This window comes from Haplochromis burtoni, unplaced genomic scaffold (assembly GCF_018398535.1).
Source record: "Haplochromis burtoni strain Fernald_Lab_line unplaced genomic scaffold, NCSU_Asbu1 Contig_135, whole genome shotgun sequence".
Taxonomy (NCBI): Eukaryota; Metazoa; Chordata; class Actinopteri; order Cichliformes; family Cichlidae; genus Haplochromis; species Haplochromis burtoni.
The window spans coordinates 627,150-645,598 of NW_024582496.1; the positions used below are offsets into that span (position 1 = coordinate 627,150).

Consider the following 18,449-nt stretch of genomic DNA (forward strand, 5'->3'; position numbering starts at 1 on the left):
CCCAGAGCGCAGTTAGCTCGTTAACGTGTTGGCCGTCCAGCCCCACGCACGGGGCGATCCGCGGTAGCTCGTTAACGGAGATTTGCCGTGTTGTGGCGTTAACGTCATTTCAGATTAACGCTGACAGCACTAGTGGGAACACAACGAATATGACTGCACATTTACTCCGACATCATCCTAGTGCAAAGACAAGTGGAAGCAGACAAAAACAACAAGCAGCATGCTACAAACTTTACCCGAGTCATTTAGACAGCCGTTAGCACAGGATTCTCCTTATGGGGACCTGATATGTTTAATATGCTGCTGAGAATATAGCCCAGAAGAAGCGTATAGTATAGCTTTTATTTTGAAAGAGCCATTTCTCTGTAATAAACTCTCTTTCCAAAGATGAGTGATTCCTCAATCAGATTTATTTTTTTTTATTACTTTGTTGTTTCAGCAACATTAAATTTAAAAACTGTACTTTTGAGTTAAAATATATATTTATAATTTTAATAAATGACAAATTAAAAAGGCATGAACATTTTTTTGTATCGAAAAAATATCGAACCGTGACACCAAAGTATCGAACCGAACCGTGAATTTTGTGTATCGTTGCACCCCTAATAAACATGTTGGAGGAGGAATTCAAACACAAAGCAGTATTTGATTTTTCTCATCACTCCTTTTACAGGCAATCTCTACAAGAACCACGGCACAAGTTTCAGCTTGTCCAATCTTGCCCTTCCTAATAAGGCAGCAAGGGAGAAATCAACACCGTTCCCCAGTCTAAAGGGTAGGTGGCTTATGTGAACACTTAGTTGTTCAGTACACTTATCTGTTCAGCGTGGTTTCAGCGGTGATTAAAAAAAGATTGTAATATATTTTGTGGGGATATGAAAAGACCTAAAAATAGGAATCGTGGGAAAAATAATGATTTTGATACATTTTTTGTTCATCACTGGCTTCATTTACTCAATTATACAATTTTGGATGCTTTAAATTACATGCTATTCTAATTCAATTTAAGTTTTTTTTTTTTTTTTTTAAATGTTATTGACTGATTAATTTACTTTCCTTCTCTGCCTTTCTTTTCTTTTTCTAATTCGTTTTGGGGTAAAAAGAATATTTTAATTTTGATATTGAGGAGGAAGTGGAGCAAGCAGGTTTGTAGAATTGCTTTTTTTTTTTTTTGTAGCCTGACTTTCCTCCTTTTGGATTGGCAAACATATATGGCACTATTTAAAGGAGAATATTGAGGATGTATGAAATAAATAAATTTCTCTCGAGTCAGAAAATCCACTCAGAAACAGAGTTCACATTATTTTCATGGTCTTGTGCAGGTTGTTTTTGCAGAGATGAGCAAATTGAAATTCTATAATGAATTCTGTTTAGGCTGGATTTTCACATTAGCTGAGAGAAAAACAAAATAATATACGGTAAAAAAAAAACAAAAAAGGTAAAGCATGATAAACTAACTCAATAGCTCCACACCATGTGGAATAGCTGCCATAGAAAATGTTCTGTTCCTTTGATTTTGATGTGTTTTGTCTTTGTCCAGATTCCCCTGAAAGCCCGGGTATGTTATGTCTGGTGTGATAGTTTGTAACCTCTTGAATAGGCATTTCTTTAACCTTGAAGTGACCTCTGCTTATCTTTATACCTCTTTTTCTTAGACTAAGACACACCTATAACACCACAGATCTAAACCCCTACCTTCCCCTTTGTTTCTTTGCCATCCCTCTTTGTGTGCCTGTTGGGAGTCTTCTTGATGCACTGTGACGCACACATTTACAGTCAAGATTTTTGACTATAATCTGTAATTGGTGTGGCATCTGCTCAGTATTCATACATATATATATATACAATTATATACATACATACATACATACATACATACATACATACATACATATATATATATATATATATATATTATATATATATATATATATATATATATATATATATATATATATATATATATATATATATATATATATATATTGGGTGCAACGATACACAAAATTCACGGTTCGGTTCGATATTTGTGTCGGTCGATATTTTATAAAAAAATGTTCATGCATTTTTAATTTGTCATTTATTAAAATTATAAATATATATTTTAACTCAAAAGTACAGTTTTTAAATTTAACCCTAACCCTTGTGCGTGTTTTTTATTTTGACAGCGAATGCGCACCTGCGGACCACTTATGTGCAGCCCTGGTTATTTAGCTCGTCATATTGCAGCCACAGAAATTATTTTGTCCATATGAAACCATAAAGCTGCACTTTCTTTTTGCCTTATAGTCTGATTTGTCATAACTTTTCCGTTTTGTGGTAAGCTTTTCTTTGGCTGTCACTTCTTCACCCTGACCTGTCTTATTTGGCTCAGCAGAACTGAAATGCTTTTACACACCACACACATCACTCAGCGATTCTCTGCGCGATCAACCTCTCACATGTTTAAGCTGCGCGGAGATTTCACTTGTCATGTTTGCATAGTAAGCTAACGATTAATAAGACGATGTCAGAGGAATTGGTGCACAAATTATCATCACTCACAGATCAGTGCTGTCGCTCTCTATACACAGTTCGCACGATTGCAAAGTGAAAGCAAAAAAACAAGCGCAAATTCAAACGCGATTCAATATGTCACATATTGACAGTGGCTCACCGATGCCAATGACATAATTACCCAGCTACATTTCTGAAAGAATGCAAAAGCATTGACATATATTTTTCCTACAATAGCCCGACGGGCAGGGCAGAGATAGATTTTGGTAGCCCGACTGAAAAAATCGCTAGCTCCGGGACGTCGGGCTAGCGATATTGCGAAGCCCTGTATCTGATTGAGGAATCACTCATCTTTGGAAAAGAGAGTTTATTACAGAGAAATGTCTCTTTCCAAAATAAAAGCTATACTATCCGCTTCTTCTGGGCTATATTCTCAGCAGCATATTACATCGGTCCAAAGAAATCATGTGCTAACAGCTGTCTAAATGACTCGGCTAAAGTTAGTAGCATGCTTGTTGTTTTTGTCTTTGCACTAGGATGATGTCGGCGTAAATGTGCAGTCATATTCGTTGTGTTCCCACTAGTGCTTTCAGGTTAATCTCGTTGAAATGACCTTAACGCCACAACACGGCAAATCTCCGTTAACGAGCTACCGCCGATCGCCCCGTGCATGGGGCTAGACGGCCAACACGTTAACGAGCTAACTGCGCTAACACACTAGTTCACCACCAATGTAATTGAGCATTGCATGGCACATCCAACATACTGTTTTACTTTAGTCCATGACTCGCTTACCTTCAGGGTCATACGTCACATGAAAACCAAAATAATTCCAAACGCCAGATCTGAATGAGGGTGGGGGAGGTGCCCTGCGCTCTTCCTTCTGACTATGCTGTCTGTGTTGAGCGCTCAGTGGATCTGCGCTCGACAGTGCAGCCTAGGCGGAGTAGTCGAACACAGATTCACTGAGCGCTCAACACAGACAGCATCGTCAGAAGGAAAATTGATAAAATAAATTACAAATGTTGTATTGTTCGATACATATGCGTACCGAACCGAAAGCATGTATCGAACGGTTCAATATCGATACGAATGTCTGTCATGCTAATATATATAATATATATATAAGTATTATATACTATATATAATATATATATATATATATAATAATACTATAGTAATTACTATGATTTATGATAATATTACTATATACTATATAAATTATTATATATATATAATATAATATAATATTATATATATATTATATATAATATATATATTGGAGTAAATTAAGTCTGTTGAATGATCGTTTATCTCCCCTGGCCGCTTGTCTCTTAACCTGTTGTGTTGTTTGCTTGTTTGGTGGCGTTTTCTTTTTGATTTAATGAACTATTTAACAAATATCATTTTAGATTTGAGTATTTTACTGCTTTCTATTTTGGTTTGTTTTTAATTCTTGAAACAAGATAATCACTTAGTGATAAATTCCTTCATGCACATGTTCAAAAAGAAGGGACTCAGTCCATTGCACTAGATTTACACTGTCTATATTGAACTGTTCAGCATTATTCATGTGGTTCAGGCTACTGATGTGCGCACAACAAAGTATGAGCTATACTCTGCTCTTACTTGGGTTGTAAATGTTGAACATCTTGCTGGCATTGTTCATTTTATCCAACATTTTCAGGGTCAACACCATCATCAGTACATACTGTGTATTTCTCTTTTCTGTCTACCCTTTTTTTTTTTCCTTCAATATTTTTTTTTCTATTGTTTGACGCCATGTTGAGTGTGCATGTGTGTTGTATTATGGGTTGATGTTCAGACTGGTTGTGTCTGGGCCGGTGTCCCTCTCTCTGTCCACCTTTTCGCGGCACTAATTCTGGGTTTTGTGTGCAGTATTTGGGCTAAATTCTCTAATGGAGATAATTACAGAGGCCGGCCCGGGGAGCGGAGAAGGTGGGTTCTGCCCTTTTATCGCGTGAGCTGCATGCTTCTCCAAGCCAGTCAATTACATCTCCCAGCATTCCTCGTGTCTCTCTCCATTTCAGTCACTGTGTTTGTCATTAAAGGTCCAGTGTTGTCTTATCGCACTGCCATTCATAGTGACTGTTCTTTCTCAGACTAACTGTTCACGCCACAGTATGTTTAACCTCATCTATTTCACTAGCAATATCACAAAATGTTAAAACAAATGAGGATATTTTCAGCAATCACAGGGAAATGAGAGCAATATGTTATAAAACTATTAAGCCCAGAGAAGCAAATGAAACACAAGACGGATAAAAGGATGTAAGAAATACATCACATGTGTAGGTTGTTTTACACCTCAGCTGCAGCACGCTTCCTGAATAGAGCTACTGGAACTTTGACCATAGCTCTGGGAACACCAGTAGTATTATACAAGAGCACATTACAGGACTTGAGACTGTTGCATGCAAATGTCCATAGTCACATTAGTCTCCTACCTCATATTTGGGTCAGTTTTAGGGGCCACGTTCTCAAATAGCTCTGCTTTGAAAGCAGCGGCGTGGAGGAAACATTGTTTTTGCCATGCTGGTGGCCTGGGACAATTTCTTAATTTTTAAAATTGATCTGGTGGTTTCTGTTACTACATTGGGCCAAGGTATAGTCGGCCCGGATGGAACTCCATCATCTGTTGGCATGCTGGCTGTGGGCAGGTAAAGTGGAATTTATTGTCCAACAGGGTTAGCATGTTTGCAGTCTGCTGGCTCTCAAAGGATGGCCCGTCTGCCTACAGAGATCTCATCAGAGGGAGGCCACTTTTGCCTCCCTCTGATGAGTGCAGGCAAAGTGCAGAGCATATGGTACAAATGGTCTGTGGCCACTCTGTCAGACAGACCAACAACAGAACAAATCAAAGTACAGTACTGACAAAAAGGACAGCATGTGTTAGCTGGCATACTAAACTGTACAAAGAAACTACCTTACTGCATAGCTAAATGGTGGGATGTCCCAGCCTATGGTGAAGACTCATGTTCAGGGTGAGATGAAGCAAAAAGGCAGTTAGTGCCTGGTGATGGAGAAGTTGGCTAAGCACACCTGCCTATGGATGGATGAGCTGGCTACCCTATAAAACATATCGAAACAAGAAGAGGTGTTTGAATAATGACTGTGCAGTAGAGCTATATGCAGGCTGTACTTTGCAGTCACCAGCCAATCAGAATATGTGTAATGAGAAAAGCTTCCCAGGAATAGACAGGGAGGTGCATCGCAGGGGGAGACATTGAAACTAATGCTAGGAATGAGAACCCACTGATTCCTTTGATAATGGTGGGGCAACCAACTCTGTCACCTGATCCACAAATAATATCTTAACTATAAATCATATCTTAAAATTATGCCTGTTATATTTTTACAGATTTATTTCATTTGTATCATGATGAATCAGTGTTTCTGATTTATTGACAGAATTTGTTATTCCACCTGGCTCAGTCAGTGCAAAAATCTGACCAATCATTGTACCCTGACCTGCTTTTACAGTTGTATATTATTTCCAGGCTTCAGACTGGTATGCAGATTGATCTCACTTCCAGTTTATTTTTCAACTCAGGTCTTCCGAGCATTTTACCCCTGTTTTCTAGCTTCTTTAAGAAGCCACAAACAAAAAATTATGAAAGTTGAGTCTCCGGATAGAGAAGCTGAGTTTCCAACAAGCTTCTTTTCATTTGGCCTCAGACTTATCTGTTCATATTCATAGTGGACAGAGTCCATACACAGTCTCCACCCTCTTCCTGCTGCAACATTCATCATACTTGAAAATTCCCTGTGTTTCAAGTGCTGCTTCAGTTGCCATCCCTTCCACAATAAATCATAAGGAAAACCGAAAGAACAGCTATGAGTTATTGCTTTTCAGACTAAAGCATGCTGAAAATTCTTCTTGTGCAGTCGTAGCATTGATCTCCAATAAAACTTCAACAACAGAAATAAACAATAGATCCCCACTGCCATATAAAAGTGGAAGTAAACAAGCTTGTGATGAAAGGAAAAAAGAAAGATTTCCATCCCCTTCTTTTTGGGGGATGCTCCTCACCCAGCCCAGTCTTAAAAACTGCTGAAGCTTGATGCGCTCCCGCGTGTTATGTTTGTATGTGTGGTTATAATGGACAGCATCCTTTCATATTGTTGGTTATTGCTGCTACAGCATGACTGGCCATTTTAGTTGCAGATGAGTCAAAGCAGAGTTTCTGTGTCTGAACCAGCATGCTCTGTCAGCAAATGAAAGGAACCTTTGACCAATTTTAGAACTGGGCCACCAGACTGAACACAATGTCAGGCTTCCTCCACTTATGCCTATTTTTTTTTTGTTATTTCTATGTTACATTTATAGTGAAAAAGCTCCATTTAATGCTTTTTTTTTTTTTTTTTTTTTTTGGTCAGTGTTGAGAATGCACCTGTTGTGTTTGAATAATTTTTACTGGAATTGTTAACTGACATAACCGAACAGGTTATACAGCACATTAGTATTTAGCATGAACGCCGGCACATACAGGGTGAGTCGTAGAAGGAGCAGGTTCTATTAGGAAAGGCTGTTTGAAATGTGTAGTTTGAGTCAACACGGTGTAGCTGGAATAGAAAAACAATAATAAAATATCAGATCAGTGGAAGTTATTTTGTCTGAAATGGCTGAATGTGTAACAGCGTTTAGGTTTCTTACACACAGTAAAGGTTTAAAATGGATGGAAATTGCAATACTTGGACTTGAATCATTTTTTGATCATTTTATACTACAATGATGAAATGATTTCCACAGCCCTAACATCTACTGCATTGTGGTATCCATCCACTCACGTCTTTATTTTCCTTCATGCATGTTATCACTGATGTAGTTTTGCTACACACTGTCCTCCCACTGACCTCAAATCACTATTCTGCTAATGTGTGATGCCACCACCAAGAGCACCATTAGGACTCCTGTGTGTGTTTGTGTGTAGAGAGCAAGAGAAGAAGCGTGTCTGCACCATGTCCCTGTTTGATTTGTCCTTCACTTCTCCTGTTGTAATAATAGACTCTAGCAACACCAGTAATTTGTGTGTTCAGCAGTAGATAACCTTCAGTGTTTGTCCTCTTCACAAAGTGATGTAAACTGCTTTCTTTCCTATCTGATGTTGAATCTTATAAAAATCTGATTTGAAAGCCCCCCCCCCCCCGGATTACAATTCCTGGTTAGCAAGTGCCTCTGTGTGAGTCTAATCCAGTGCTCCTCTGTGTAGCGAGCTAGTAGTTTGTAGTTGATGTGTGTTATTATTTTGTGATGTATTAGAAACATAATTGTCGTGGTTGTTCTTCCAGGCGCACGCGCACCTCGAGCACTTGTTGACCAGAAGTCTTCAGTGATCAAACACAGTCCGACTGTGAAAAGAGAATCGCCCTCTCCTCAGGGCCGGGTAAACAACACAAGGTAGTAAACGATTTTAGATTAAAAGTATTTCTTAATTCTTTTGTATTTGTTAAGCTAAAGGCTTTAGATTGGATGCATTTTAATTGTTGTGTAATTGCTGTTTAGTGCGACTGAACCTGTGTTATGTCCATTCAGTGAGAACCAGCAGTTCCTTAAGGAAGTAGTGCAGAGTGTTCTGGATGGTCAGGGAGTGGGCTGGCTCAATATGAAAAAGGTGCGCCGCCTGTTGGAGAACGAGCAGCTTCGTGTGTTTGTGCTGAGTAAGCTGAACAGAGCCGTCCAGTCGGAGGAAGACGCCAGGCAGGAGATCATTCGGGATGTGGTGAGATCTTTGTTCTTATTCATTACTCCATGACAGCGCTTGCCTGTACCAGGAGTATTTTTAAACCTGGGCTATATTTTCTCATTTTGTTTAGTCTAAATGATTAATCTGGACAAAAACATTTGGAATTGGTCCAGTATTGAGCCAGAACAATATAGAAGGAAGTTCTGAAACAGTATTCTAAGGCTCTGCTGTGTTTGATGTCAACCTGCCAGGCTTTTGCATATACAGATGCAACAAAATAAAGCTAACCACAGTTCCACCACTCCGCAGCATGTTAAAGCACTTATCTATTAAAAGTGCTTGGCTGTAGGTTTTCTTCTCCTTTTTCACTAGCGGTCGTTATTTCGTTTGAAACATAATCACTGCAAAAAGTGACAAAAGAACAGCTTTTCAATAAGAGTCCTAGCCCCCCATAATGTATACATACATTAATGTATAACATTATGGTATCCTTTCTGCCCTCTCCACCCATCCCTGGTTGGTACTCTTTGAGTTTGAGTGATGGTCCCACTGTTGGCTTCCTGCAGCTGCTTCCATCACACAAGATTTTCGAGAGCAACTTATCCTGCATGTTTTTATGGTGTATAAACACTTACAAGAACAGTGAACTTCGAGGATTTTTTTAATTTTCAGAATATAACTATTGGAATAATAATTCCATGAGATTATATATTATATATGAAGTGTTTCAATCTGGGACTTGTTCAAAGTATTGTTTGCCTTTAATAACTGAGACTTGTTTAAGGTTTTGAAATGATAATCTTTGACGATGGAAGCTTGTAGTGTTATTTGTATTTTTCTATTCAGTTTTTCAGTAGAAACCATGTTACTGTGTTTTGTTTCCAGGAGGTGAACAGGAAGGTGTACAAAGGCATGTTGGACATCTTGAAGTGCACAGTTTCCAGTCTGGAGCACTCCTACACTAATGCAGGCCTCGGGGGAATGGCCAGTGTATTCAGCCTGCTGGAAATAGCACGTACACATTATCAAACCAAAGGTATGCCTCATGCTTTTAACACGGAAGAGTGGAAATGAGTGAGTTAGAGGATTTATTTTTTTTTTTTTTAACTTTTCTCAGCTTGTTTAAGATTCTTTGTGCTGAGGAGTGTAACGGCAGCGAGCCTGTGCTACTAACACTTGTCCGTCTTTGCACTGTTTATATTAAGCTTTGTGTTGCATGTTAGACTTCGAAGCACTAAAAGTGTGATTTTTCTTACTTTTAATTGATTCCCAGTTTAACCCACCGCTTATTTTGTTTTTCTGTATTTTTGATGACCTCTGTTTTTGGCCCCTTAATTTCCGTAACTCGGTAGACCCAGAAAAGCGCAAGCGAAGCCCCACAGACAGTGCTGGCAGCCCAGGGAGTAAAGAGAGTCCTTCTGGTCGTATGGAGACTGCCAGACCTCAGGGCCTTCTGAATATTCCCCACCTGCAGCTGCCACACCACACAACGGGCAAAGGAGCCCGCCATTTTGATACCCGGAGTCTGAATGAGGAGAACTTTATTGCCTCGATTGGTGTGTACACCACTCCAGCCCGGTTGCATGTGCACTGTAAAAATCCCCTCCCCCTACAAGCTCATCACCCTTAATACCAGTCTCCCTCCCCTCCTCCAGCCGTCTCAAAGAAAGATCCCCTCACTTGTCCCAGACTCAGATTCTTGCAGGGTAATAATATTCCACACATTTTGACTAAAAATAATCGCAAGAGTGGGCAGCCAAACTAAAAAACCAAAACAACAATAATAACAATAATGTTCTGCTTAGATGATTTTCAAAATTCAAATTCAGAATGAGGCCTTGGTTGCAGACATGATGAAAGCCTTGCAAAGTGTCTGGAATATATCCCTGTCTTTCAGCCTGGACTGCGTGTGCTTGTCTCCCTTCCCTTAAACATCTGTGCCCCTGTTTGCCTCCTTCCCAGAGTTCTGTCGTTAGCCTCTCGGCACCTTGAATGCATGTCATTGTTTTGGTCTTCCAATACGTAAATCTGCAGTAGTGGATGAGGGAAACCAGAGGTATGCGCATCAGTAGTCGAGACTACCCTCACTGCAGGTTTTCTGCAAGGTGTGCTGTAGAAAATAGCAGCTCCCTTTGCTCTCAGCATGGTGGGTGGAAGAATCACTCCCCAGTAAACAGTCCCAGTAAGAATGCAAATGTCACCTAAGAAGCTTTTCTATTGGTCCAGATGGAAGTAACTGGAAAAATCTTTAATAATCTCTTCAGGATTTCAATTTCCAAAAGTTATTCTGGGTCTGTATACAGGGGACTTTCTCAGCTAAACCACCCTGACGCCTCTCCTACCCATACCCCCTTCTTTTCTTGTTAGAAGCTGCACCTTCAATTCTACAGAAAGCTGTGAGACTTGCATCCTGGCTTCTGCAACTGCTCCATTTCACATGCTGGCTAATCGGCCTCTCAACCTCATCCCATGCTCTTTTCCAAATCATCCATCTCTCTCCCTCTCTCGCTCGCTCTCTTTCTATCTCCTGATCTCTCTCTCTTGCTGTCTTACTTGTGCTCTGGAGAGCCAGACAAATGCAATAAATGCAAATCAGTGGCCTGTAATTAGAGCAAAAGCTCATTCTGACGTCACTGTGTGGCTCTCCAGGACTTTGTGCCAGGAACTACGGGTGTGTTGTAATGTTCCCTTAGTAGCTGTTACACATGATGGATTCAATGTAAAAAAACAAAACAAAAAACAGTTCTTTTTCTATTTTTTAAAATGTTCCAGATTAAAGCAGAGCTACATGCAAACATTACAAAATACCTCCCGTCAATATTGACAGATTCTCAATGCTTACTTTGTTTTGCTTTTGATTTTGATGCTCATCCACCATACATGCCTTTTCAACCAGCTCTCTGACTCTCTCTCTGTCTTTCTCTCCTTGCTTGCAATGCATCTTGGGTAGAATTGTGGAGCAAGCACCAGGATAAGCAAAAAGCTATGGAAAAACAACAGAGTAAGAGACTTTTCACACACCCAAAAAAACCCAACAAAAAAAGGATTAGGGTGTTCAGCTGCTGACCTTTTTTTCCTGCTGCCTTCTGTCTACCTGTTCAAACTTACCAGGATCTTTTATACATGAATATATAAAAAAGAAATGAAGGAGAATAACCCAAGAAATATAGTTACACAGGTCTTGATTTTACTCTTACAAATAAAATGTGTATCAGGCTGTTTTTTTTCTATAAAATAATTAAGGCTAAAGCATTTTACACAAATACAATACTTTTAGGTAAAAGAAAGCCTTTTATTTTCAAAAATGCCATGCTGTGTTTAATAGAGACTGTTTCCAAAATCTTGTGGAACTTAATTGACATTTAAAAAAATGGGAATTTCATTTTAGTTACTGGCTTTAGCTCCAGCAATATGTCATTTTGTTTTACCAGTGTGTTTCTTTTTCCTTGCAAACATGCATTATGATGAACAGAGATGAATACCTGCTGCCCTGTCCTCCTCTTTTAACTGTATTCTTTCCAGTTTCAAGTGGCTTGCTGTAAACTGTGTGTTTGCAGCCAATATTTCACAGGTACACTTAAAAGCCTTATGAAATGTTAGAAAAGTTAAATGTCACAAAATCCCAGGGGGGGGGGAAATGAAAAAGGAACAAGGAAGGGTCAGGATGTACTCGTCACCATCTGCACCTGCGGAGGTGACGGAACAAATTGCAAATCACACTTGAAACAGAAAATGTCTCCTTTACCGTCCATCAGTTTGTCTGCATGCCTAACTGCCTGTGTCTGTTTTTGGTGTAACTTGGGCCACATTTGCAGCATTGACTGAGACGTAATGTCACACGCTCTGGCAGTTTTGTTTTCATTTGTAACTTTTTCCCAATTTTACTGCACTCTGCTTGCCCCTTCTGTCTTTTCTCTGTCTGGTCTTGAACAACTTAAGCTGTTTTTTTTGTTTGTTTTTTTTTCCATTATAACACCAGTATTTTATATGGAAAGATAAAAATAAAATAATTAGAACTTTTTTTTTTTAAGATGCAGGAATTATTAATTTTTCTTCTTACAGTATTTTTCAGCTAGAATGAGGTTAAGGCGCCAAGTCTTTGATACCAAACTTTGATAAGCTAGTGTTATACTGTATGCTTTGCTGTGCACAAGTGCAATGCAATGTTTAAATTGAGGCTTTGGCACTTCAGATGGATGTAGCGTCAGTGTCGCTGTGCTGTGCTGGCTTTGAGTGAGGCGGCTCTGAATAAGGTAAGAAGGCAGCGTAGTTGTCTTCATGAAAATGTGCTTATAATCATGCCTATTTTGCAGGGTCAGAAGGAGCAAAGCAGCAGCGCCCCCAGGTGACAGATGCAGAGGAGAAGAAGTCCCAAATCAGTGCTGATAGTGGCCTGAGTGTAACATCTGGATCTCAGGTTTGTATATGCAGCACTGTGCGAAAACATGTGTGAAGCATAGAGAAGATTAAACTAGGTTTAAAATATAAAAGCTTAATAGTTCAATCTAATTCCCCAGTCTTTGTATATGTTTTTGCCAGAGCCTGTAATTCTTGTAGTATTCAAGTTTTGATGTTGCTGCCCTTGAAAATACCATTACATATAAAAATACCAATGTATTGTTTTTTTGTTTTTTTTCTTTTGGGTTACAGAAGAGTGACACTGAATCTGTAGCAAGCTCAGAGCCACCAATCCTGACAAGGAGCACCAGCCAGGACTCAGAGGCCAGCACAGTGGTAGGGCATGGCCAACTCAGATATTAGTCACTAAATTTCGGTTTATTCCACCTACAAAGTAATTAAAAAAAAAAAAAAAAAAGAAGCAAGAAATGTGGGTGGTATGTGTTAGCATATTGTTAGCTGTAATAAAACAAACCAGTCCTCTGAGAGCTGTGACGTTGCTGTTGCTAGGTTATAGATTTAGTGAAGACTGAAAATGCCAAATGTCCTTAGATGATGAGTTTTCAGCCTCTCCATGAACAAAAGTAATTCTATAAAAATGATGCAGATGTCATTCTCAAAGAGTGCAACCATTTAAAAACATGTAGTCATCATACAGTGATGTTAAGAAGAATGAAAATGGGCACCTCACAGTCACTGAATATCATGGAGTCAAATTAGATTAGATTAGATAGAACTTTATTAATCCCTCGGGTGGGTTCCTCTGGGAAATTCGATTTCCAAAAAAGCACAGCACCGACAGAAGTTACAGAGTTACAGAATATATACACACACACACCACACCAACAACACACACACACACACACACACAAACACACACACACACACACACACACACACACACACACACAAATATAAATAAAATATACGAAGGGGATAAATAGAATAAATAGAAAAATAAATACAAGTGAATTGCACATTTCAAGTATTGAGGTCTATTGCACTGTTGACTATTTACAAAAGTATTGCACAAAAGGTATTGCACAGTGAGGTGAAGAGGCACTACAGCTTAGTTGTTCCCCCCTCCTTTGTCCTCCTGTTTCCCCTCCCTCTCCCCTCCAGAGAGGAGTTAAACAGTCTGATGGCGTGTGGGACAAAGGAGTTTTTAAGTCTGTTAGTTCTTGTCTTTGGGAGAAGCAACCTGTCACTGAACAGACTCTTCTGGTTGTTAATGGCCGTGTGCAGAGGATGCCGGCATTGTCCATAATGTCCATCAGTTTCTTTAATGTCCTTTTCTCTGCCACTGTCACCAGAGTGTCCAGCTTCATGCCGACCACAGAGCTAGCCTCCTGATCAGTTTCTCCAGCCTGGATGAGTCCTTCTTTGCTGTGCTGCTCCCCCAGCACACCACAGCATAGAAAAGTACTCCAGCAACCACCGACTGGTAAAACATCCTCAGGAGCTTCCTGCAGATGTTAAAAGACCTCAGCCTCCTGAGGAAGTACAGTCGGCTTTGGGCTTTTTTATACAGGTGCTCTGTGTTGCATGACCAGTCCAGTTTATTGTCCACCCACAGCCCGAGGTACTTGTACTTGTTGACCACCTCCACCTCCTCCCCCTCTATCTGAACCGGCAGTGGACCTCTCTGACCTCCCGAAGTCCACAACCAGTTCCTTAGTCTTTGAGGTGTTGAGTTGCAGGTGGTTTGTGTGACTCCATGCGACAAAGTTCCTCACCAGACTTCTGTACTCCTCTTCCTGATCATCCCAGATACACCCCATGATGGCTGTGTCGTCTGCAAACTTCTGAATGTGGCATAATTCAGAGTTGTAGCAGAAGTCAGAGGTGTACAGGGTGAAGAGAAGAGGGGACAGCACAGTTCCCTGTGGTGCTCCTGTGCTGCTGACCACAGTGTCAGACGTGATGTCCTTCAGCCTGACGTACTGTGGTCTGTCGGTGAGGTAGTCGGAGATCCAAGCACCAGGCAGGGGTCCACCTCCATCCTGTTCAGTTTTTCCTGAAGCATACAGGGCCGGATGGTATTAAAGGCACTGGAAAAGTCAAGAAACAGGATCCTGACCGTGCCTTTTCCCCCATCCAGGTGTGAGTGGGCTCTGTGTAGGAGGTACAGGATGGCATCCTCCACTCCGACACCCGCCTTGTATGCAAACTGTAGTGGGTCCTGGGCATGTTGTACCTGTGGTCGGAGGAGGTTGAGGAAGAGCCGCTCTAGAGTCTTCATAAGATGTGACGTCAGTGCCACCGGTCGGAAGTCATTCAGCTCATTGGGCCGGTTCTTTTTGGGGACCGGGACGATGCAGGATGTCTTCCATAGGGCGGGCACTCTCCCCAGTCGCAGACTGAGGTTGAAGACTCGTTGTAGCGGCTCCCCAAGTTCAGCAGCACACGCCTTTAGCATCCTAGGACACACCTTGTCTGGGCCTGCTGCCTTTCTGGGGCGAAGCTTCCTCAGTTGTCTCCTGACCTGATCCACTGTGACACTGGGAGATGTTTGGGAGGAGGGGAGGGGGGGAGATGTCTTGCTGCTGAGAGAGGGATTGGAGGAGGGGGGTGTCATGGTGTCAGGAAGGGGGGGAAGCGAGGGAGGTAGGAGAGTGGGGATTGGACTCTGTAGTGAAGGTGAGGGTGGGGGGGTTGTGGGCTGGTCAAACCTGTTGAAGAAGTTGTTGAGTTCGTTTGCCTTCTCCACAGTCCCCCCCACTGTGCTTTTCTTGGTGTTGTGGCCTGTGATGGTTTTCACACCATTCCAGACCTCCCTCATATTGTTCCTCTCCAACTTCTGCTCCACCTTCCTCCTGTAGGTGTCCTTTGCTTCCCTCAGGCAGCGTTTCACCTCCCGCTGTGCTGCTTTCATCTCCTCCTGAGGCTATTGGTTCTCCAGCTAAAGCTTGTAGGGCAGTAGGACAATGATCCCAAGCACAGCAGTGAATCTACAGCAGAGCAGCTGAAAACGAAAAGAATTAAGATGTTGCAGTGGACCAGTTGAAGCCCAGACCTCACTATGATTGAAATGATGTGGTTGGTCTTTATCAGAGCTGTGCATAGAAGAAATGCACATAAACCTCAATGAACAGAAACAGCAGTATCAGAGTAAAGAAGTGTGTTGTGGCCAAACTTCTTCCACAATGTGAGAGGTTGATAAAAGTACACAGGGAAAAAAAAACATAATTTCAAGGTATATCTGATTAAGGTGGTTTTTAAAACTGGTGTATTGCTGGGTTAAGATGAGGAATATGTTGCATAACTGTTTAATTTATTTTACGTGATTGTGCTTTTTTCTTTTTTTTTCTTTTTTTAATGTTTTTTAGTAACTAAATACTCCCAAGAATAAACCTTCCCCACTTCTGTATTGTTCTTACACCTTGGTTCTTTCTTTGTAGATAAGCAATAGCTCTGGAGAGACTCTCGGAGCTGACAGTGATCTGAGCAGCACAGCAGGCGATGGCCTTGGCGGGAGAACCGCCCCTCATTTAACTCAGTCCAGGGGGACTCTTTCTGACAGTGAGATTGAAACCAACCCAGCCACCAGCTCAGTGTTTGTAAGTAAAGGACTCACTGCTGTGTTTATGACTTCACAAGTTAAAATAAGTGAAAGCTTCACAAAAGGTACTGGGCCTTGGTGGGATTTCAAGGTTCAGTTGAAGTTCAGTTACAACCAGTAGAGGTTAAAACCTGAAAAAGTTGAAGTGGAAAATAGTTTTTGTGTCTTTAACTAAGATTAAACTAAGGAAACCTACAGCTTCCAGCAAATCAGTGTTCGTGTTGCGTTAAAACCCAAGTAGTGTCAAAGTGTTTAAATGAATTTAAGCTAGTTTTCTATATTTGCACATTTGCGAACATATTTGGGGTTATTGCAATAACTTCTGATTCACTTTGTCTTTTTTCCAAAGGGGAAGACCCATACTCTGAAACCTGGTGTAAAAGATCATTTACCTGCCTTGGCAAAGGGGCTGCCTGCACAGCCCATCGAGGACACCAGTATGAGGATTTACCTTTTCGAAGGCCTGCTGGGTAGGCTCCTGCTCTCTTGTTCTAAGGCTTTCTCTTACAGTTTGCTCCAACAGCTGATGCTTGGTAAAAACTTGCTTTCTGTTCTTTGTTGCTGTACTAACAACTTAAAATTGGTCCTTCCACTAAAGTAAAGACGGCAGCACTTTCAGTTACCCCTTACTTACTTTAACTTACGCAACTTCCTAATTTGGTTTGCCAGTTAATGTAATCACAGTGAACTTTCACTAATTTGGGAGTTGCTTATAATAGAGCAAAGCAGAAGTCAGACATGTGATGATTTAGGATTATGTAATGTTAAATGCTACAAACCAGTAAACTACAGCTAAAGGTTAAAAGCTGTTTTGTTTTGTCTAAAAAATAAAATAAACTGTAAAGATAATTGTAATAATAGTAGTAGCCCACTACATGCCAGTATAACAGTTTCAGTGTTCTCCATTGATTCTTCAAGTGTCTGGAACGCCACTGAAGGCTCAGACATCACTCCTCCAAAAAACATTCCCTCATTTGATGCTTTCATCATGGTGGTTCAGAGTGCTGTTGACTTTGGACTCAATGGAGTCCAACATCTCCATAGATATACATTTGGTTAAAATTTTTGGTGACTTTATATAAAAGCGTATACAGATATTTCTAATTGTGAAGCCCCTCCCACAAGGCCTTATAGCTGGAACAATTGTCATCTTTGATCACTTCCATTATTAAGATAGAAATGCTTTATTCTCTGCCAGGTTTTTCCTTTAATTTGTCACTCCTTCCTAACCTGTGCAAATGACTAATTTTCTTTGCTGATGAATTAACACCCCTGAAGGTGGCACTTGTCTGTGACTTTTTCTGAATGACTGTAATTTAGAACACCAGAAAAAATGGTATCTAACTGTGACTCTGTGTAACAAAACAGAATGTCAAACTAAAGTAAGAACTTAAGATATCTCATCTCCTTGAGTGCTGTTATAAAATAACAAGCCAGCCAAGTTCTAGATCTGTGAATATCTGGGCTTGCTTTGTCCATTTCTCCTTGTTTTTGTTCGTCTTGTGTGGGTTTCGACCCGCTCCGCTTTTGTTGTTGCCATTAAACCTACTCACCTCTTCGCCTAACCCCCTCCTGCTTTTGCTGCTTTTTTTCCCTCCTGCTGCTCCTCATGGGGAATTCTTCCAGGCCGTGATAAGAGCTCCGTTTGGGATCAACTAGAGGATGCTGCCATGGAAACCTTTTCACTAAGTAGGGCTGATCTCTTGCCTTTGCCCTTTAATTCCTTTGTGTTTGTGGAGCGTATCCACGGTTCACCCCAGCTAGCTCTGTGTTTAGTCTCTGTGGGGTTTTCTTTTTTCCTTGCACATCTGTGTTAAACATACAGAGAGGTAGAGCATGTAAGCAATAGGAAGATGTCTCACAGGAAGATCACAGTTAAACTAGGAGCTTTTAGTTAATGTTTCTTTGATTTTTCTGTTCACAAACATTTTCCCTCTAACTTTTATTTTAACCTAACAGCCTAACATTTCATGGGTTTGCACACTGGATGAGTGTTACCTTTAAGTGCTGTTAGAGATGTAATTACCAGCTGAACACACTCAAGCAACCAGCTGATGAGTGATACTGTTAAATGTCAAGATTCCTAGTGACCAATTACCACATTGTAATAGGGGTGAGAAAAAATGATGTAATGGAAAGTGAAAGCAACTAATTTGAGGCTAAAGGGGGAAAAAAGCTCCACTAACTTGTTATTTTGAAAAGGTTACAAAAACCGCACTTAAAAGGTGCAGCAGACAACACTGTACCTGGTGTGTGTGTGTGTGTGTGTGTGTGTGTGTGTGTGT

General features: G+C 40.6%; 1 protein-coding gene across 34 annotated transcripts in view; it reads left to right on the plus strand.

Moving 5' to 3' along the window:
* madd (MAP-kinase activating death domain) overlaps positions 1-18,449 on the plus strand; it is a 62,529-nt gene that overhangs the window by 31,578 nt on the left and 12,502 nt on the right. For 7 of the 34 annotated variants that reach the window (XM_042224338.1, XM_042224322.1, XM_042224326.1 and 4 more), the window contains 13 exons: positions 674-775; positions 1,104-1,145; positions 4,396-4,455; positions 7,810-7,918; positions 8,054-8,240; positions 9,090-9,240; positions 9,557-9,760; positions 11,155-11,205; positions 12,518-12,621; positions 12,855-12,938; positions 16,004-16,162; positions 16,514-16,634; positions 17,791-17,853. In XM_042224338.1, coding sequence (XP_042080272.1) covers positions 674-775; positions 1,104-1,145; positions 4,396-4,455; positions 7,810-7,918; positions 8,054-8,240; positions 9,090-9,240; positions 9,557-9,760; positions 11,155-11,205; positions 12,518-12,621; positions 12,855-12,938; positions 16,004-16,162; positions 16,514-16,634; positions 17,791-17,853 — 1,437 coding nt within the window. Of the gene's footprint in view, positions 1-673; positions 776-1,103; positions 1,146-1,540; positions 1,559-4,395; positions 4,456-7,809; positions 7,919-8,053; positions 8,241-9,089; positions 9,241-9,556; positions 9,761-11,154; positions 11,206-12,517; positions 12,622-12,854; positions 12,939-16,003; positions 16,163-16,513; positions 16,635-17,790; positions 17,854-18,449 lie in introns of all 34 variants that reach the window. The other 27 variants (XM_014336313.2, XM_014336318.2, XM_014336324.2 and 24 more) reach the window with 14 other exon arrangements.